This window comes from Brienomyrus brachyistius, chromosome 1, assembly GCF_023856365.1.
Source record: "Brienomyrus brachyistius isolate T26 chromosome 1, BBRACH_0.4, whole genome shotgun sequence".
Classification (NCBI taxonomy): domain Eukaryota; kingdom Metazoa; phylum Chordata; class Actinopteri; order Osteoglossiformes; family Mormyridae; genus Brienomyrus; species Brienomyrus brachyistius.
In genome coordinates, this window is record NC_064533.1 from 27,204,263 (window position 1) to 27,223,698 (window position 19,436).

Below are 19,436 nucleotides of genomic sequence, written 5' to 3' on the forward strand. Positions count from 1 at the left end.
CTCCAGTGTGAAATGAAAACTGTGTAGTGTGAAGTCTCAAAATATGAAATGGTCAGAGTTCAAAGGAACAAATGTCACTTAAAAAAATGTCACTAAAAATGCAAACATCATACAAATTTCTGTAATTAAAATGATCATTTTATCTTGTATCCATACATGTAACTTCTGGAAATTCTGGTATTTTCACAAATGTCTATATGCTTGGCTTCTACTGTATAATCATGTTTATTTTATGCTATGTGACATTAAGCAAATGTCAAAAAGGGGTATTAGGAATCTATCCATATTTTAAGCACACATTCAGCACAGGGCTCATGGGAGGGGAAGAGGCTGATGCTTATCTCAGGCAGCAAAGCGGATCTCTTGATGGCATGCCAGTCCCTCACAGGACACACAATGGGCAATTTAGACACCATTTCACCAAACCACATGTCTTTGTACTACAGGACGGCACCAGAATACCTGGAGAAAACCTGCACAATGCAATAAGAACAAGAAAGATCAAACCATACAAATAATGGGCTGGCTTTCTAGCCTCAACCCTTGGGGTATGAGGCTAACTGCTGTGCTTTATGGTTACTGCTTGTAACATTTTAAACTGGCATCAAAGTTCCTCTAATATTTTGCAAGTAGTTGAAGTGTGATGTCAAATACAGGAAAAACTGGTTGACACTCAGATTACTGGATCAAAACGGGTTCCTGTTTTTTGATCACTGAAATGAAAGAGCGAAAGCCGACTAATGTTGAACAATGTTTATTACTGTTGAACAAAATAATCTCAGACATTATAGACAACATATAATCAGGTAATGGGGCTGAAACCAGAAGTTAAGGTCAGTACAATGAATATACGTATTCTGAAAAGCTATATTATTGGTATCTAGCTTTGTTCTTAATAATAATAAAAAAGGTTAATTTTCAAAAAAAGAAAATCAAACATTTTATGGCAATTGTTTCTTCAATATCTACCAGGAGAATGAAACTGGCATAGTTCTGAGTTTTATATATTTTATGACATTGTATACACCCTGTATGGTACACTAGTCCATCACAAGGTATGTTCTCTCTCTCTCTCTCTCTCTCTCTCTCTCTCTCTCTCTCTCTCTCTCTCTCTCACACACACACACACACACACACACTCGTCATCATCCACTCACCTGCAAAGCATGTCTTTGGATGAAGGGAGAAAATCCATGTAATCTAGAGGAAAATCATGTTTACATATGAAGAACATGCAAACTCCAAATGCAGAAAGCTGAGGTTAGTTTTGAATCCTCAACTCAGGAGGAGTTTTGTGACAACGCTACCCCAATACATAGCTATTGTCTGTAAGGCTTTGGGTTTCCCGTGACAATTATAGCACTAAGTTGTCAAAATGTACCGTAACTGGTTAAAAAAATACTTGGTGAAATCTAGGATATATCATGAAATATACAATGCACAGAGCACCTCAGGTGTATATTTGCACATGATTAAAAGTACCGTTGATAAATACCTGAATCTGCATTGCACAAATAGTGTTTGAACAAAAATTAAGTGCAATACAGAGACTGGGAGTAATGTCGTTCTCCCAAAAAGTTTTCTGAACATTACATTTTTGGCCTCCAGCCATTTATAAATTGCATAAGTTTCTTCACTTGAAGTTTACTCAGCTTAAAGTCTTCAGACAGGATATCCTCTGTCAGTTGTAAAAGTAAATTTCCATCTATCTTTTCTGAGACAAACAAAGAGACGATGTCCTCAGAAATGCCTATGAACCGAAGAGAATTGGACACCTCTTCAATTGAAAGTCCAGAGAGGTTAGTGGGTGGCTGCCATGACGAACCATTGTTGCATGACTGGGGACCAAGCTGCAAAGGGGGATGACAGGGATATGAAATGGAGAAAACGTTGTTTGTGAAGTCTTTGGTGCCAAACGTGCAATCATCTTCTTTATCCACTGGAGAATTCTCACTTACCTGTTGCATTTCATCAACTGCCACTGTCATTGAAGACAAGTCTTTATTTTCCCTCTCCTCAACCGATTTAGGCACTCTTGGAGGTAACAGTGGACATGATAAACTCTGTTTTGTGCTACAGTCAGCTAAAGACTTGTCATTGTACATTTCAAGCGAATAGCTTGATTTGATGTAGTTGTGGGCTTTCTGAGAGGCTTCATTAGATTTTGTAGGCAAAGTGCTTGCTTCAGAAACTTCCTTTGCATCTGGGTCAAATGAGGTGGAAGTATATCCCTTTGAGGTGCTTGACATTTTCTTCCGAGGATAGCTGTAATAACTTCGGCACTGGCCTGGTAAAAAATTGTTCTCATGGGAATCTGCCTCACTAAAATTGTTTGGCCAAGAGAGTCTCAGGGGAACAGAATCAGGGCTTCCGCATGGTGATGTTTTCTCATCTTTTAATGTATCTTGTTTCATCCAGTTGCACGGATAGCACACCGGGTTTTGTTCATCTGGCTGAGTGACTCCTTTATCGCCAAGTCCACTATGGGGCGGGAGAACAGTTATAACATATATTAGCATGTAGCAACATAGACAAAGACTGCAACATTAAAGTACATATTAAAAACATATATGATCATAACAACATTATGTCAATTAAAGCCATGGACCCAATATTAGTAGGGAACAAACTGTAAAATATGAAGTATTTCAATAATCAGCTGTGGTTTTGGATGTCTTAAGTGGAATAACAGCTGTGTCTCATGAGAAGCTGAATTTAAGCAGGATTATCAGCAAGGCAGCACTAATGCAAAGAAGTCAAGCCAGGTGGATCTAGCAAGCTTGACATTAATCGTTTGTGCATATAATACAGTATATCCTTTAAGTGCACAGCGACTAACCCGGCACTTGAGGAATGGGAGGGTAGCTGGAGTAGAGAGAGTGCATTTTGTCTGGCTCCAAGTTTTGAACTTCTAATGTGGTGTAAATGACATGAGTTGACCATTGAAAATTAGATTCCTTTCCTGAATCGAGGAGGCAAACAGACTTATAGCAGCCAAATTTTTGACTAGTGTAATAAAATGTACAGGTCTTCAATATGGAACCTGTTTTATGTTATGGTCATTTTATTCTGGCAAAAACTTCTGGAAATCCAAAGTCTGGTCAACTTAAGTTATATACTTGTTTAGTGGCTTAGAATGAACGGTGGGTATAATAATTCAAGATTGAAAACAAATTCTAAGATCAAATCCTGTTAAATACTAAGAGCTCATGTACATCAAGGATTGCACACACTACGGAAACATTTTTCGTTTAAACGCCCAGACTTGTATGAAAATTTTGTTTCTGATATAATACAGATTTTTAGCAGCTAAAAAATCCCAATAGCTCATAATACTGGCTGATATTTTTTTGTCATCAGAAATTAAAGACACAAGTAGTTTTAGTTAAACATTTGTTTTCTGATTACATAAGTTTGTCAAACACCAGAAACTCAGTCTTTAAAAAAATATAAAACAAGACATCTTATAAGTTTAACGTAACAAGTAAATAACGTGATTTCTTACAATACTGAGCTGCATTTACACACAAAAATATACTCATCACAATATTTCCAATCCCAGTCGATCACTAAGAACTATTTTATATTATGTACAACTCTGTGTCTGATCACTGACTCTGCCTAGCCCGTTCTGGGATTTTGTATCACCATGTGTGTATTTCATTGCATTGTACATCAGATCGTCCTCCTTTCCTCCTTCAGACAGCAGGAAGTGGATGTATTCTGTTATTTCCCATTTAAGTATGTGTATACCTACACACATGTTCAGTCATGGACCAACCCTAAGCTCCCCAGTGAGATGGCATTTTTTCTCATCATTATAAGTGCTTTATAGACAGGTTATTTATCAATGATAATAAATGCATGGAACCTTAATATTAGACTATTTCACTAGAAAGACATATTGAGCCCTACATTAACACAACCCTTAGTTGTGAATTCATGGATACATGTGCTGAGAACAGTTATGTTCTAGTTAACAGCTATTTAAACTTCTGTCATTCTATAAAATATTTTTGCGTGCAAAATCTTTACAGTAAAATTAGCAAAAATGTAACCTAGCCAGGTTTGTATATGAACCTTAACTTAAAAAAAAAAAACGTGAGACACACAATAGTGTCAAGTTTTTGTTCAGTACTTTGAGTAGAAGACCTACATGCATACACAAAGATGCACACAACATATGGTCACACTAGTACTCTATACTGTATATGACAGCAATAAAAATAGGTAAAATATTAATACACACAACTTCAACAATAAAGAATCAGGTACTCACATGTTGTGCAGCCCTGATGAATAGTATGACAATGTCGGACTGGGAGAGCGGGTCTTTTGTTGCTGGCTGTTGGTGCATAAAACGGAGACAGGATGGCTTGTCGTGCTGGGCTTGGAGCACCGTGGAGGGACAGGGGGGGCATTTAGAAGCCTGCATTCTTCTTTCACCTAGGAATAAATGCACAGCTCAGCGACAAGCTCAGCTTAAATAAGTGGTAATGATGCAGACTGTGTTACAGCAGTGGGCCTCAAACTCTCTATAGGCCATGCAAGGCCGAAGCTAATGTCTTAGACTTCATAGTGGTGGACTAAATTCTAAGACATGAGATGGACTGCAGCATTTTTGATGTTTTTACGTGTGCCAGTTACGCATCTATAGTGTTTTGTTTTACTACATTTTGAGGGCCACTAATGTACAAAATTAATTAAATGTGTCATGCTTTTATTGCTACAACCATACCTATATTAGTTGTTTAACTAATTGTTGCTACGTCCAGTTGTACCAGAAAATAGTGGCATATACAAAACAAAATACATAACCAAACAGCTTTTACCATTTCAAATTTCCCTGTATTTGGAAGTCATAAATGTGCTTATGATACCTAAGTCATTTACCCTAGAGTACAAAAAGAAATACATTTCAATAATACAACAAATGCCGTCCTCCTCAATTTTGTCTAATTTTCAAAACAATTTTTACTGTCTTCAACATCTGTACATGCTACACGCTGCGACATTCTTGAGCCCATAAAAGCAAGGAGACCAGACATTACAGATGGCCTCAATCTTGGGACACCAAACAATACTACGCCCTCTCTTCATTTAGCGACAGAGTTGTTGAACCAATGACCAGGTTGTTAAGTGTAATGATCGCTAAGTGAAAAATCACAGTAGTCTAGTTTAACTGTAACTGCTTTGCACTGTGAAGACCACCAGGAGCTGCAGTTTCATTCAGAAAAAGTTCTTGTACAGTTACATGTTATTCTCTCTCTCTGGCATGCATTCTTGTCAGGGGTACAAAATTTGTGTACATAAATATGTGCATTAGTCAAAAGAAATTACTGTCCTGTTTGCGAATGGATGCTGAGATAGTTACTATATGAGATGGTGTATTTGTTGCTTATAGTGCATAAAACACATTTATTTGTAATGTTTTAATATGAAAGTTCAAAAGCAAATCTATGGGAAATAAACAATATTGAAACGGTTTTCTACGTACAGCTTCTGACTTTGGAGGCACAGGGGGTGGAGGTATGTAGATGTCAGACACTGTGATTGAGCTGACAGGTCCTGAGGCAGGGTAGAGCTGAGTGCCTGCTGTACATTTGGAGTTTAAGGAGCTCCTTTTGACATCACACGTGATATGCTTTCCACTACATGATGCAGTCTGTGTAGGGAGCTGAGACATATCCTGGTCTAACCACAGCTCTTCGTACGGAAGATCTGGCTTGACGAGAACAGGCTGCCTCAATTCTTCCACCGATTCAGAGAGAAGGTATTTGTTGTCAACAGACTCATGCAAGGAGTCATGTGGAGCAAGGGCCCAATCTCCACAGAGATTCTTACATCCCTGCAGATTGACTTCACTGTTCCCATGCAGATTGCTCCCATACACACATACGGAAAGTCTGTGAAAGGACTGAGTAAGTTCTTCCCGGGCGTAGGTGAGTGAGTTGGGCACATTGCTATGCGACGGGCATGTACTGCTGCTACTCCCGTTCTTACTACTTTTCTTGGGACTTTTGCCATCTTCTATCCAGTCAGTCCTCACATCTCGAACGGCACGAGAGTAATCATCAATGTCAAACTGCTCCTGGCAGAAGCAGAACCAACGATGCACCATGGTATCCAACCAGAGCTCGTTCTGGAGGAGTCCTTCTGGAATGATGAATTTGGGCATGGCTAAATGGAGAGGGAAGTGTATGGGGATGATCTTGTTACTGCGCAACACGCAGCAGACGACCACTGTCTTTGTCTGGATGTTGACTAGCTTGTAGCGGTGGCCTTCTCGGATGAGGTGGAGGTCGTGCTGGTTCCGGGGAGGCGAGCTTGGGACGGTGACGTTGACGGGGAGACGTGTCCGCTCCACGATGTTGCGGATCGTGTGCTCACCCTCTTGCATCTGCAGCTCGAGGGGGCTGCGGGTGCTGAACTGGCCTTTACACTGGAACGGCAGGCTGATGCTCTCGTTGGTCCTGTGGTTCATGCAGATCAGGCAGGGCATCTTCCCACGCCCAAGCTTGCTGATGGAGTTCAGCTTTCCGATCTTCTTGAAAATCGTGTTGAGCCTGGACTTTTCTTTGGACGTTTTTGCATACAGAATTTCTGCCTGGCCCATCAAAGTGAGCTCATCACCTGTACTCAGCGTAATATTGTAAACTTCAGTATCCTCATTACATTCACCTGAAGCCACCTATATTAAAAGAAAGAACATGTTTTTACCCCGTCACATACTTTAGAAGGAAAATCTGCACAACACAAAAAACTAATGTTTAAGCATTATTATTTCTTTAGGATACCATCATTCAAAATCGAGGGGTGTGTTAGTTTTACCAATTAAAAAAATGTATGGATTCTTCTTAAAAAGAATGCAATATTAAAACAAGCAAAAATATTTTGTTGGAAAAATCAGAGCAATTATATGTGATTACATACTGATTTTCTTCTGTATAATATGCATAATACACAAAAAATTACTCAAAATTACACAAATTTCAATTGTATTGTATTACAGCTGTGTTGTTCAATCTAATATTTTCATTTATTTACAATAAAGATGTCTCCCATCAGTATCAAAAATGGTTTGTCCTAGTTAATGTTATCCATGCGAACTGACCTTAACATTAAATGTTATATCTTCCATCACATAAACACGTTCAGGAAATGCTTTAGCAACTTCCTCGACGCTGCTGAAGTATTGCACTGGCTCCTTTATGTCTCGGTCTTGTTCCAACAGCTTAAACTGACCTGCAGGAAGAGATACAAGGGAGAAAAATGTACAACACAAAAATGGATAATAATAGAAATGAAACAAAAATAAAATGTATTTACCAGAAACTTTATTGTAAATAGTGTTTTGAGTTACATTAAATGATTTTGCAGTTTTCTTTTGCATTCTTATATATTAATTTAATGCCATCATTTTAAAAAATCTTTAAAAAATTAAATGATATGCTGCTACATTATATATGATAAAATATATTTTAAAAATACATTCCCAAATGAAAACACAATTGGTTGTAGGAAATTTAAAAAATTTCCCTTGAATGTCAAATCAGAAACCAGAGCAAATATCAGTGAGAAATAAGGAACTGAAGAAATTTCAGTTTGAAGTGACTCATTTTCCTCAACAATCAACCATACATTCATATAGCAGAACCTGTAGGTGGTTATATATGATTTTTTTTTTTATCAAAGCACGGTTACAGTGACAGGAAAACTTGAGTAGGAAGTACTTAAGTGTCAATAAAGTGAAAATAACAAACTGCCATATCTGAAACAGAATGAAAATTTAAGCTATAGATAACATGATATGGCGTCTTTTTCCATTTGATATATAAATAAACAATAATGGAACGAATATTTACAGGACAGGGCATTTTACAGAAGACAATTTAATGTACAACTTCTGTTTATGATTTTCATGAAGGAAAAATGAAGATTATAGTAAGGCCACATTTTTCACAACAAACTATTTCTCTTTTTCCTTCTTACCTTCATAATGAACTGGAATTTCTATTTTAGGCCCAATGACATAATGGCCCTCCTCTAGACTGTGAGCAGTAACTGTAGTCCACTGCCGACTTGAATGTATTAAAACGTAGTCATTTTCTCGCAGCCCCTCCACCAACTCACCTGAGGGTAGAAGGAGAAGGAAAAATCCCCACATTTACCAGAGACAGAAAAATATGAAGCAGAAAATGAAGCAACCAAGGAAAGAAATTATATCTAACAATACAACAGTATAGATCTACGCAGGGTATTTTTATTAGGCTACCGGTAGCAAAACTATAGCAGACAGACCTATAAAAACAGTCACAGGAGAAACACAAATAAAATGTGCCATTACATCTTAAGCGAACCAATGTTGAGGTTTACAATCTAAAATCTTGGTACTGTAAGATGTACAGTACCAGTCAAAAGCCCAGACACACCTACTCAAAATCATGTGTTTTTCAACAAGATAACAACCCTAAGCACAACTGAAGGTTATATAAGTAAAAAGATGGAGTGCCGTGCCAGATGACCTGGCTCATACAATCCCCCCACCTACAGAGCAGGTTTGGGATGAGTTGGATTGAAGAGTAAGGTAGCCAACTAGTGCCCAGAATCTCTGGAAACTCCTTCTCAACTGCTGGAGAAACGTTCCAAATGGCTAAAGCTGGAAACTGGTTGAGAGAATTATAAGAGTCTATTTTGATGAGTTTAAAATTTGAGCAAATTGAGATGTTGAACACTTCTCTTGGTCACTGCAATATTTGATATGCATTTCTTTGTTGTCTGGAGGCCTTTTACTTTAAGGTGAATAAAATGGATAAAATTGAGACAAATATATTAAAAGTAGGTGTATGTGGGCTTTTGACTGGTGCTGCAGGTCAGCATTATCATAGGCCTCCACAAGCATTAAGCAGAGGCAGAAAGGTTCTACTGGCTCTTGAAAAAATAGAAAGATTTTTTCCTTTCATGAGAACATAAATATTGCCAGTCAAGAATTATGTCGTAATGCGAAAGGTGGAGTCAAAAACATGGAACTTATTTCCAATCTTGTATCCAAAAATCCTACACTTGATACACTTAATGTAGCCACCGGGAAAATGTCAGTGTCTGCGTTGCAGAAGCATCAGTAACATAAACTAAAAATTATTCCCTTTGACATGCAAGATACTCTCAAAAATCAATATAGCCTGTGGAAAAATTGTATTAGGAAAAAGAACAGTGCTTGAAACTCACAGCTCACCCACAGGGACAGATGGACAGGATAGTTGCTAAACACCACAAAAGGACAGTCTATAAAATAAATCACAACTCTGAATCCAGTGACCTAATCACAATGGCAGAACTGCCATTAGAACACAGACGTTTACCCAAGGCTAATGAACAATACCTGAAAAGAATGGTTTTGTGATTTCACCAGGGTGAAATCAACCACAATCCACATTCCCCCCACTTTCACAAAGTTGTTCATTTTAGTTGATATTAAGTTCCACAGTTGCTATCTGGTTGATAAGAGCAGTTCCATCAGTTTGGAAGCTAGTAGGCCTGCTAGTTAATTAGCAAGCTCGTGATATCGGCAGTTTGCTAGTCAGCAGTAGTCGGCAGATAAAATGGTAGGATCATGTACCAGAGCTAATAAGCCAATATGAATTTTCTAGTTTGAACCAAAGGTCTTTGAGACTAGATTATGAAATATGAGACTGGAAAGCTATAGGTTTAAGATGGCATAATATTACACTTTGTTTTACAATAAGCGGCTGAAAGTTAATGTGAACTAATGCAAGATTTCCAAGCTAACCAACCTCATGACATCACTATCTGCACTAGGACAAGAGGTTTCTATACTTGTCTGAGAAATTTAACTTAAATTACTTATTATTTTTAAAACCATTTCACTCAGTGTTAAACCTATGAAGATTTTTAGAGTGGGAATCCATCTTGTAAATTATGCTAACTATGTCTAGTGTTTCATGTCCACCATGGTTAACGAGTTTAGTAATCTCTGAACGCTTAGGGTGCTTTGGAGATACATTTACACATATAAGAATCTATAAAAGGAATAATAATTTAAATTGCAAAGCTTGCCAAGTTTTTTCTATGACAGAGTAACAGAGTAAAATTATTTTAGCAAAATTTTAACCCCCTGCGGTATAATGTCCAGACATAATTTAAAGAAAACTCCTAATCTTAATCTATCTGATTAGCGATGTAAGAATTGGATGTGCACAACATGCAATGTTGGTATTATTATTGCACATTGTCCAGTCCTATAATATAGTAATATACTATAGCCATTTTTCTAATTCAGTACAAAATACCGCACCTTGCGTTGTGATGTCATTCGGCGCCGGTACTAGTTTTTCCGCGAGTGGAAAACTAACACTACTTGGATATCAAGAATGTACCAAACGTATAGTACCTGGTATGCTGGAAAAATGCAACAAAAACAACATCAAATTATGCTTGAACAGCACTCTGCCACTACTGACTGCTCCTTCTAACCACTCAATCATTCATTTACAATTCTCCACTTAACATGCTGACATCAGTCTTTACCACCTTGAACCTTACCTCTTCCAGAAGACATCAGCCAATGAACCAATGAACAAGCAGAAAGGCGTGGATACCCATCACACTACCACAGAACAGAAAACTAACAAGCTCTTTAAGAAATAATTGTGGGGAAGCACACATGAGCCTTTTCTCATGTCCAGTCAGCCATAGTGTTCCCAAAACTGTCTGGTCAATATATGCATCGCTGCATAATTTTTACTTCAAATCTTAGTTGTAGTCAAATCATAGACCTCAAATTGCGCAGGCTTGGCATACTTGCTCTCAGTTTACTTACAGGGTCATCAGGTAGTGTCAGAAATTAACAGAGCAAAGAGCAAAAATACCCCATGAAATATCAGAATGCTAGATTTCAGAGGGAAAAAAAACACGTAGCTACATTAAGCCATCATTTTATTTTTATTTCATTTATCGTCCGTTTCCGTCTCTTACACACACTCATACCAACAGCAATGTTTTTCACACTATGTACATTCATAACTTTTTGTGACATGTAACTACGTACTACCATATAATGCTGTTACGATGCAGTGACCAATTTTATTTTTTAATATAGGTGTTCATCCAAGAACAAATAAGCCGATAGCTGCTAGGGTTATAGCTACGGATCGTCTGCTTACCCATCAACAACTTTTACATTCTTCTAGGGCTGAGCAGTATAACCAATTTTCATGATATATCGATACAATTTTAAAATGCAATACAGGATATATCTTTTATTGTGTATTAAAATCAACTGCATTCCTTCCTAGTTGTAAACAACAAGAGAGCTTTGGTCATGATGTCGCACAAACTCCCAGAATTCACAGCTAAAGATCAAACCTGTAAGCGTCTCACAGGGTACTTGGAGGCATAGAATAACTGGTATTTGTTTCATATTATTTTGAAATACTGATGGATGGTTCACAGGTTTAAAATATCGTAATTTGCAATATTTGTTTTATTTTGAAGGGACCAGTTTGCATTTACATTGAAAACACTGCTTTTTATTTTCTCAAATATTTTTAATAGACCGTCAACAATGGATTTTTTTTTAAAACTACCGTAAACTAGGTCATTTGAAAAACTGTGATGAAGTTTTCACTTTATCGAAAAACTACTGCATGATACATATACAAAGGCTTTTAAGAGCTAAATAAAAGCCTAAATCGTTTGAATTGTCTCTTGCTTTCTCTCACACATGCAGCTGGTTTTCAGTACACATACAGAAGACTGCACACTCTACAGCATGGATTTTAATTGGGCATTTTACAATAAATACAGAAACATAATGCACTAATTACTATTTTCAAAAAGTGCCCTCAAAAAAATTTTTTAGACAATGGGGGCAAAAGTTGCCCTCCAAATATTTTTTTACATTTCCTACACTGTCAACAGGCACCTTACAGACTATGACCATTAGCAACAGTGCGCAACAATTCAAATTCTGATTGTATATGCCGGTGGGTACTTAGCAGTAAACTGGCATCATATTCAGGGTGTCACTGGCCCACTCCCTGTGTCCAGGAATTAGATCAAGGGTCACCGCAACCCTGTACTGGACAAGCGTTTAAGGAAGAGGGACATAGGTTTAATGCATCAATTTAAAGCCTCAAATCAATTAACAAAATGACTGTCATTTCACTTTTTTGAAAAAGAACAAACCTTGCTGCACCACCTAAAATGCCATACCTTCTTTGTAATAAATTATCTTACAGGGCTCCTAATATTGTTTCAAAGGACATAAAAGTTCAAGAAAAGTTAAAATTAAATTTATTTAGCAGCAGTTTTGTTCAATCGAACATGCAAGTAAGAATCAGGATTAGCCACATTCCCTAGAACAGCTGGGGTTAAAGGCCTTGTTCAAGAGTCCAGCAGTAATATGATTATTCCGCAAGCAATGAGATTTGAACCCACAACCTTCCAGTCATGGGCACAGATTCCTAGCTGACTGAGCTACATAGTACCCTAAACTTTGCCCCTTTCAACAAATTCTTGATGTTTTGAACTTGGAATGATCAACTTGAGTACTGCCTAAGTGCCACAGCAGAGAAACAAGCAGTAAAGAATGAGGATACTTTTCTAATACTAGTATTAAAATAGTATAAATTAAAAATGAACCTTGTTACTTCGGGCATTACTATTGAACATACAAAGAAAGTACAGTACAATAATTGACTTTTTGCAGCTAATAACTGATTGAGCCAGTAGACTGAGAAAGTACAGAACTTTCAATAACGGAAATTAAACAGAAGTTAATCTGACTATGATCTTAGGCTAAACGGGAAGTAGTTAACTCCAAAAATCCTAACATGCCACAAAAATCCTAGCACACCATGAAAGGCAAAATATTTAAGTAATTATTTCCAGAGAATATCACACTGGTATGTAATATCTATGTTGATTTAAAGTTAAAGCAATGGTTTTTGGTGAATCACATTAATATAAATTACAAACAAAGAAATCATCTGTAGTTTGAATATCTCATCATTAAAGGCTTACATATTCAAGATCAATAATTGTATCACTAGTTCTCTATAACCTTCAATAAAAATTAGAGGTTATATAGCAATGGTTATAGGGGTAGCTGCTTTACAGCTGTACTGTCATTTCATTTCAGATGTGATCTTAAGAAAAAAATTTGTTAAAAGTTGAGACACAGCAATTATGTTGTAAAGCAAATTACAACTGGAGAAATGCAGGGTTTTTATTTTAATTCCCTACCTACTATCACCAATAACATTTCTTTATCAATAGAAAGATAAACAGCAACTTTAATACATAATATTTGTTTTCACATAATTCTAATTCAATTATATACATTTTATTGTCAGCTAAGTAATATAAAGAGATTCAGAGGTTCCTATCTCCAATTTTAAAATATAGATAATACTCCCCCACAATACCGTGTTTCAACCTACTGTCATGCTAAATGATGATACCATTAACAATTGTTTCTGTGCTATACTTTGTTAGGTTTAATGCAATAAATAAATAGCATGTTAATACAGCAGAACAGAAGAGAACTACTTTTAGTTGGATTAAAAAAATCAGAAGTATTAACTCTGCATTACTGCTCATACATGAACTAATGTCAAGATTTTTATATAAGACAACAGCTGATGCACAGCACTGACAAAACCGTAGGTCAGTTACTTAGGTGTGCTACAGAATATCAGTTTGTGAAAGGGGTCTAAAACAGTCTGCGCTTGTAGAATCAATAATCCTTTAAACAAAGATTTACATTAACTGGTGGAATTTAACATTTTTGTGGGGATTCCATTAGCATTACGTTATATCAAACAATATGGTCACTACAAACTAATGAATCTGCAGTTTCATTTTTATCATCACACAGACAGTGACAACAGTATAAGAGAACAAAGAGTGTCTCTGTGTTGCCTGAATTGAATTTAAACAAATTTCCTTCCTAATCTGCCAGTAGTATGTTAATATGAATTTAAACAGAATATATAGATTATAAGGGGCCCATTCAAACAACAAAGATGGTGTGTGAAACAACGGAACTCAGAAAATCTTTGCTGCAGAGTCAAAAAACAATTCACAGAAGCTTAGCATTATGTTTTCTTTATCAAAGTTTTGATCAAGTGCTTCAGTGCCAAAAACATTTGGCCCTGTAACTTCCTCTCTAAACACCAAAATCACCTGCAAATTTCAAGTATGATTTCTATGGATGTTAGCAGAAAACAATTACTTTTTAAAAGCAATTTAACCACAAAAATTAGGCTAATTAATTTAACGTATCTGAAATTAGAGTACTTTTTAAGATGTTTTTCATTTTGAATTCAACATGAGCTTTTGAAATTTTGGCACCTAAAAAAAACTGGCTGCAATAGGCACAATCTTTCATTTATGAATATGCATCTCTCTTGAATGAAAGTGATCATCAGGACAGACCTTTCTACAAGTGCTTTTCATAATGTAGCTTTACCAAATGTCAGGAAGTTCATTTCATCAAACAATATGGTTGTGATTCAATCTGGAATTAATCAAAATGTTCTCTTAAACCATTACTGATAAACATATAATGTTCACTAGACTGATCTTCCTATGGAGTCTTAATCAGACCATAAATTGACCAAATGTAACCATGTGGCTGCAGAGCACCGAGAACAGTTCATTGAAGCTATAATTCCCTTTCTTTACTCATTTTCTTTTGAAATAACCATGTGTGTTTAGTTTAGCAGCATTTTCACTTTTCATTGTGTACAGGGGACCATATACAAAAGGGAACAAACATAATCCAAATTTAAGATTAATTTTAATTCACACAAATTACGAGCGTAATCCATACATCTTCTGACTGCTTATCCTTCTCAGGGTCCCAGAAGTCTATCCCAGGCAGGACAGGACAGAAAGCAGGGGTACTCAATTGATGAGATGCCAGTGTTTACATGCATGCACACTTACACAATTCGACTCTATAGGCTATTTATTTGCAATCTATAGTCAAACCACTGATTTACCTAACTGACTGACTGATTGACTCTTTGGACAGCAGAAAGAAAGCCAAGTTACTTCTTATGTATGACTCCTAGCTATGCATAATTGTAAAGTATAAAAACAATATCAATTTTCCTGCATTCAAAGGCAACATTGACTGGTCAGCTGAATAGTCTTGAATCTCTACCAGCCCCTGCTACTAAACAGGTTAAGTATATTTAACTGACAAAACATACAGCATGATTATGTTCAGTCAACAGAATAGTATGTTACAAGTTCTGCAGGAAATTTATAAGTGAAAATGAAACAAAGCATGGTAAATATTATTAGTTCCATATCAGAGCATTAATTGAAAAAATTTCTGCTTAATTATATCAGAGGTAAGGAGCATTTCAGAGACAGAAAAATGATCCACTGTTGTCGTATTTTATATTGTAATATATTTTTATACAATGAAGCACAACTGCGTGTAACTGCTAACAGGCTGACCCTAATCAAAATGAAAAACAAATGATTTGCCTTTTCTTATAAAGGGAAGATTTGTCAAGTTTCCTTAAATTAAGTATAAAAGGGTATGCATATTAGGCCTATATGCTGTGAAATACTTTTTATGTTCAAAAGTAGGACAGTTGCATTCTGAAATTATACTGAAATTAATGTTTTCTTTCCTTTAATAGTCTGGGACATGATAGAATGAGTTTAAATCTGGAAAAGAAAAACTGAGTGATCCAGGGTCTATCCAATAAAGTTCAGTGTGGAACACTGATAGCAATACAGAGTCAACAATTCATTTAAAACCGAGTAACCTTGGACTGTTGAAGCTGAAGCACCCAATAAGAATCCATGCAAATAAACAAAGAATATGCACTGAATTTGGATTTCTAATTTTAACTCTGGAGCATACAACCTCCAGTAAACCAAATTGGTAGTGCTACAATCGAAAACAAATACACAGGATAAAATATGCACTCATCTTCCCAAACTACTTAGCCAATAGTGGGTCATGGTGAATCTAAAGTCTGTTCCAATAAACACAGAGCTCAAGACTGGATGGGATGGAGGTGCACTGCAGGACACAGTCACACATCCTCACATGTGTGTCCCCAGTCACATCCTATGAGCAATTCGGAGACACCAATTAGTGTAATCTCATGTTTTTGTATTGCAGGAGGGAACATGAACACATGGAGAACATGCAGCGTATAGATACAGTAATTGCTAAACATTGAACCATTCTAAATCACTAGCATGTAGCGTTTGAGGTATTTCTTTCTTTGTGTTCCTGCAACCTACAAAAGGACGGAAGCCTGTGTGGGGAACGGAGAGGAGATCCTGATTATTGCTCAACTGTAATTAGCTGTGAATACAACATGGTGTAACTAACTACAATGCCTCTAAATGCAATAATATTTTCAGGCTTTATATTTAATACAATTCGAAACATTAATTCAAGAGAAAATTTTATTCGGTGAGACATTTGTTTTGGATGACCGTCAAAAAAAAGTCTGGAAACATACCAACATACTATGATACCATGACAGATTTTTAAAGACATCACTTATTGCATTAAATGTTACATTTTAAAATACTGAAGACAGTTCATTTCGACGAGTGCTGAAAATTTATCCGAAAAAGAAATACTTCGTATATTTTGTGACGATATTATACTTCCGAAGTTAATTGCAACATATAGATATACGATAGACAACTATACATTCTATACATAATAGATAATCCGAATAAAGCGCAAAAGTTACTGATCGAAATAGCCTAAGCAAGGCTAGTTAAGTGCTAGCAGAGATTTACAGAAGCTGACCCAGCCGCGGTGGTCCAGGCACAGTTTACCTGCAGCGACTTACGGCGGTGTGCCAGGGGCAAATGAATCCGCAAGCTACGGGACATCAACCACGAAATGAGCTATAACCCGACGTCAGCGAGCATTTTGAATTCGTTAAAATAACCCGGTTAAAAAAGTCCTTACCGCTGTCAAGCTTCACAATCTGGGGTAGCCTGTAAGCACTGACAAGCCGATCTAAGGGGATTGACGCCGTGCTCCATGTCACATCTTTCAGGTTGTTATACAGCATTAATCCCACATCCATGTTAACAGCAGGTCATCAAACCCCCGGCGAAGCATCTACTTTTTATGCAACATGATCCCCCCTAGAAATTCTTCGCACTTTGTTGTGATTATTACTTCTGAAGTGCAGGGGTTATCGCGTAGCCCCCCTCTCTCATCTCGCGCTGACAGGAAACGCCATGTAATCCGAGACTAACACGCGTGCGCACGGCGGCCGACCCACAGCATATTCATATTTTTACAATTATACTTTGCTGTGGGGCTTACGATAAAATATCATGTCTATACAACATGTGACAAAATAATTTTAATTTCCTTTTCCCCCAAGATTATATTCGTGGAAAAAAAACACTTCCCGCTCTGACGTCACTTCCGTCGCATTCCTAACTTTGGGAACAACGTCCTTTGTATGGAAAGGCGCAGTAAGAAGAGGTAGTAATGGGAATAGCCGAAGGGCTGCTTCATGTGAAGTAACGATAAAATGTGGTGTTTTACAAAAATGTGTCATGTACAAAAGCTGAATAAAGAGAATTTGAATTGTTTTGCCCATTTGTATACAACGTTTATGAAAACTTAGTGTTTGTTCAAACAAAAACAAGTAAGTTGTACTATTTGTATTTAAGTGAAAAGATAAATTGCTTTCCCTTTCCTGTTTATCCAGCTGGAGTAAACAAAATAAACAATTTCCAAAGTATATTACAACTTGTCCTTTATTTGATAGTATATTCTGCAGACTTTCCCGTTGACCCTATAACCTATAGTTTTGTTTTTTAACTGCAGTAAAATAATGCTAAATTTAACCCATTAAGCAATACACTGGATAGGATGCCCGTCCATCACAGACTACACGCACACAGCCACACACGCTATTTAGAGATGGAATTTCACATCACGGTATTTTTGCACTGAGAAAAAAACCTGCACAAGAAGGGAACAACATGGAAACTCCACGCACTGAAAGTGGGGACAGGATTCAAACATGCATAAAGGTATGAGGTGGTAATGATACCTACTGAGGCACCAACCCAGTAAAAATATTTAGTGTTACTAAAATATAAAAATTTGTGGAACTGCGTGTTCCTTAGTAGCCAAAAAAATGAAAGGGGGGCTTATTTCACTCTTCTTCTGGGACTTCTGGGAAAGCACTGCAATCTCTAGAGAATGAATAAAACAGCTTATTTGGTCAAATGTTAATATAGTTTATCAGCAGATCATTTTTGTTAGATTTATGACATGATTCTAGGTGTAGTGCATAGATGAGCCCTTCTCTGAGATTACTCTCATGCCCCCCAGAGGAAGTCTACACAAATCTAGCAGCAAATTTTCCATCCATGTGAACTCAGCTGGGTAAAGACAACACCGCGTCACAAATCTACAGGCAAAGACTGTAGAGCTATGTATGTTTGCTAGGAGGCCGGATGGTGGTGGATGATGGAAACAACCAAAAGATAAATCATTTATTGATCTTTTCATCTTCCATACCACTTATCTAGCACAGGGCCTAATTATGTGCATGAATGAAAATCATATTTCAGGGACACAGTGACATTCTGTACTTTTTTCTTTGAGAAACATTCAACGATCCCATTCTGTCTAGCTTTTATTCAGGATTACAGGTGGGCCAAAAGGACAAAGAACCAGTGCCCTCAACCAGCTAACTTCCACAACCACCCATGAAAGATATTTTTTTTTTGCTAGCCTAAATATTAAAGTCATAAAGTGAGCTGGCAGATTCTTAGCAGCAGCCTGGAACTCCATATGGGTAATCCTTCTTTGGACAGACTGTTTAATTAAATGATTTTATGCACAGATGGGAGGATTCTAAGACCCAGCATATTACTGAGAAACAACATACTGTGTTTAGTACATAGCAGACGTAATTTTGTCTAACATATACAACAGCATTCAGTATTGTTGTAAAACATGCTCAGATTGTCAATTTCTCTGCAACTTCCGCAACATACTTCTTTTGAGGACTTGATTTTCTAGAACTTCCAGAACACATTTCCTGTGATTTGTTGGTGCCCCATCCTGGCGTGTTCCCTACCTTCAGCTTATAATGTCTGGGGGAGGCTCTGGACCCTATATAGAACAAACATGTATGGAAATGAATGGATTCTATACGTTTCTCTATGGGATAAAATGGCTCTTGACCTTTCCAGGAAATGCACTAATACCATAACAGAACAACCAGAACCATTTACTATGGGAAATGAATGCTAAAAAGTATATAAAGTCATGAGTCACAAAAGTACTCAACTGCTTGTTGGAAACATAATGGGGGGGGGGGGGGGGTTCATCTGACCATGTGACTCATTGCTTTGCAGGCAGTTCCCCGTGTTTCAAAAGA

At 37.0% G+C, this 19,436-nt stretch overlaps 1 protein-coding gene across 2 annotated transcripts; it reads right to left on the reverse strand.

The window, feature by feature from the left end:
* Positions 1 to 738: 738 nt before the first annotated feature.
* Positions 739 to 17,385, reverse strand: garem (GRB2 associated, regulator of MAPK1). 2 transcript variants are annotated; one of them, XM_049015931.1, is made up of 7 exons: positions 16,988 to 17,385; positions 7,993 to 8,133; positions 7,115 to 7,245; positions 5,498 to 6,691; positions 4,280 to 4,446; positions 1,959 to 2,481; positions 739 to 1,850 (listed from the first exon to the last, which is right to left on the reverse strand). In XM_049015931.1, exons 1-7 carry the CDS (start codon positions 17,106 to 17,108, stop codon positions 1,590 to 1,592), a joined length of 2,538 nt encoding a protein of 845 aa, XP_048871888.1. In that variant the 5' UTR covers positions 17,109 to 17,385; the 3' UTR covers positions 739 to 1,589. The 2 variants fall into 2 exon arrangements, with proteins under 2 accessions (XP_048871888.1, XP_048871879.1); XM_049015922.1 differs by having other exon boundaries at positions 739 to 2,481; positions 16,988 to 17,384.
* Positions 17,386 to 19,436: the final 2,051 nt, after the last annotated feature.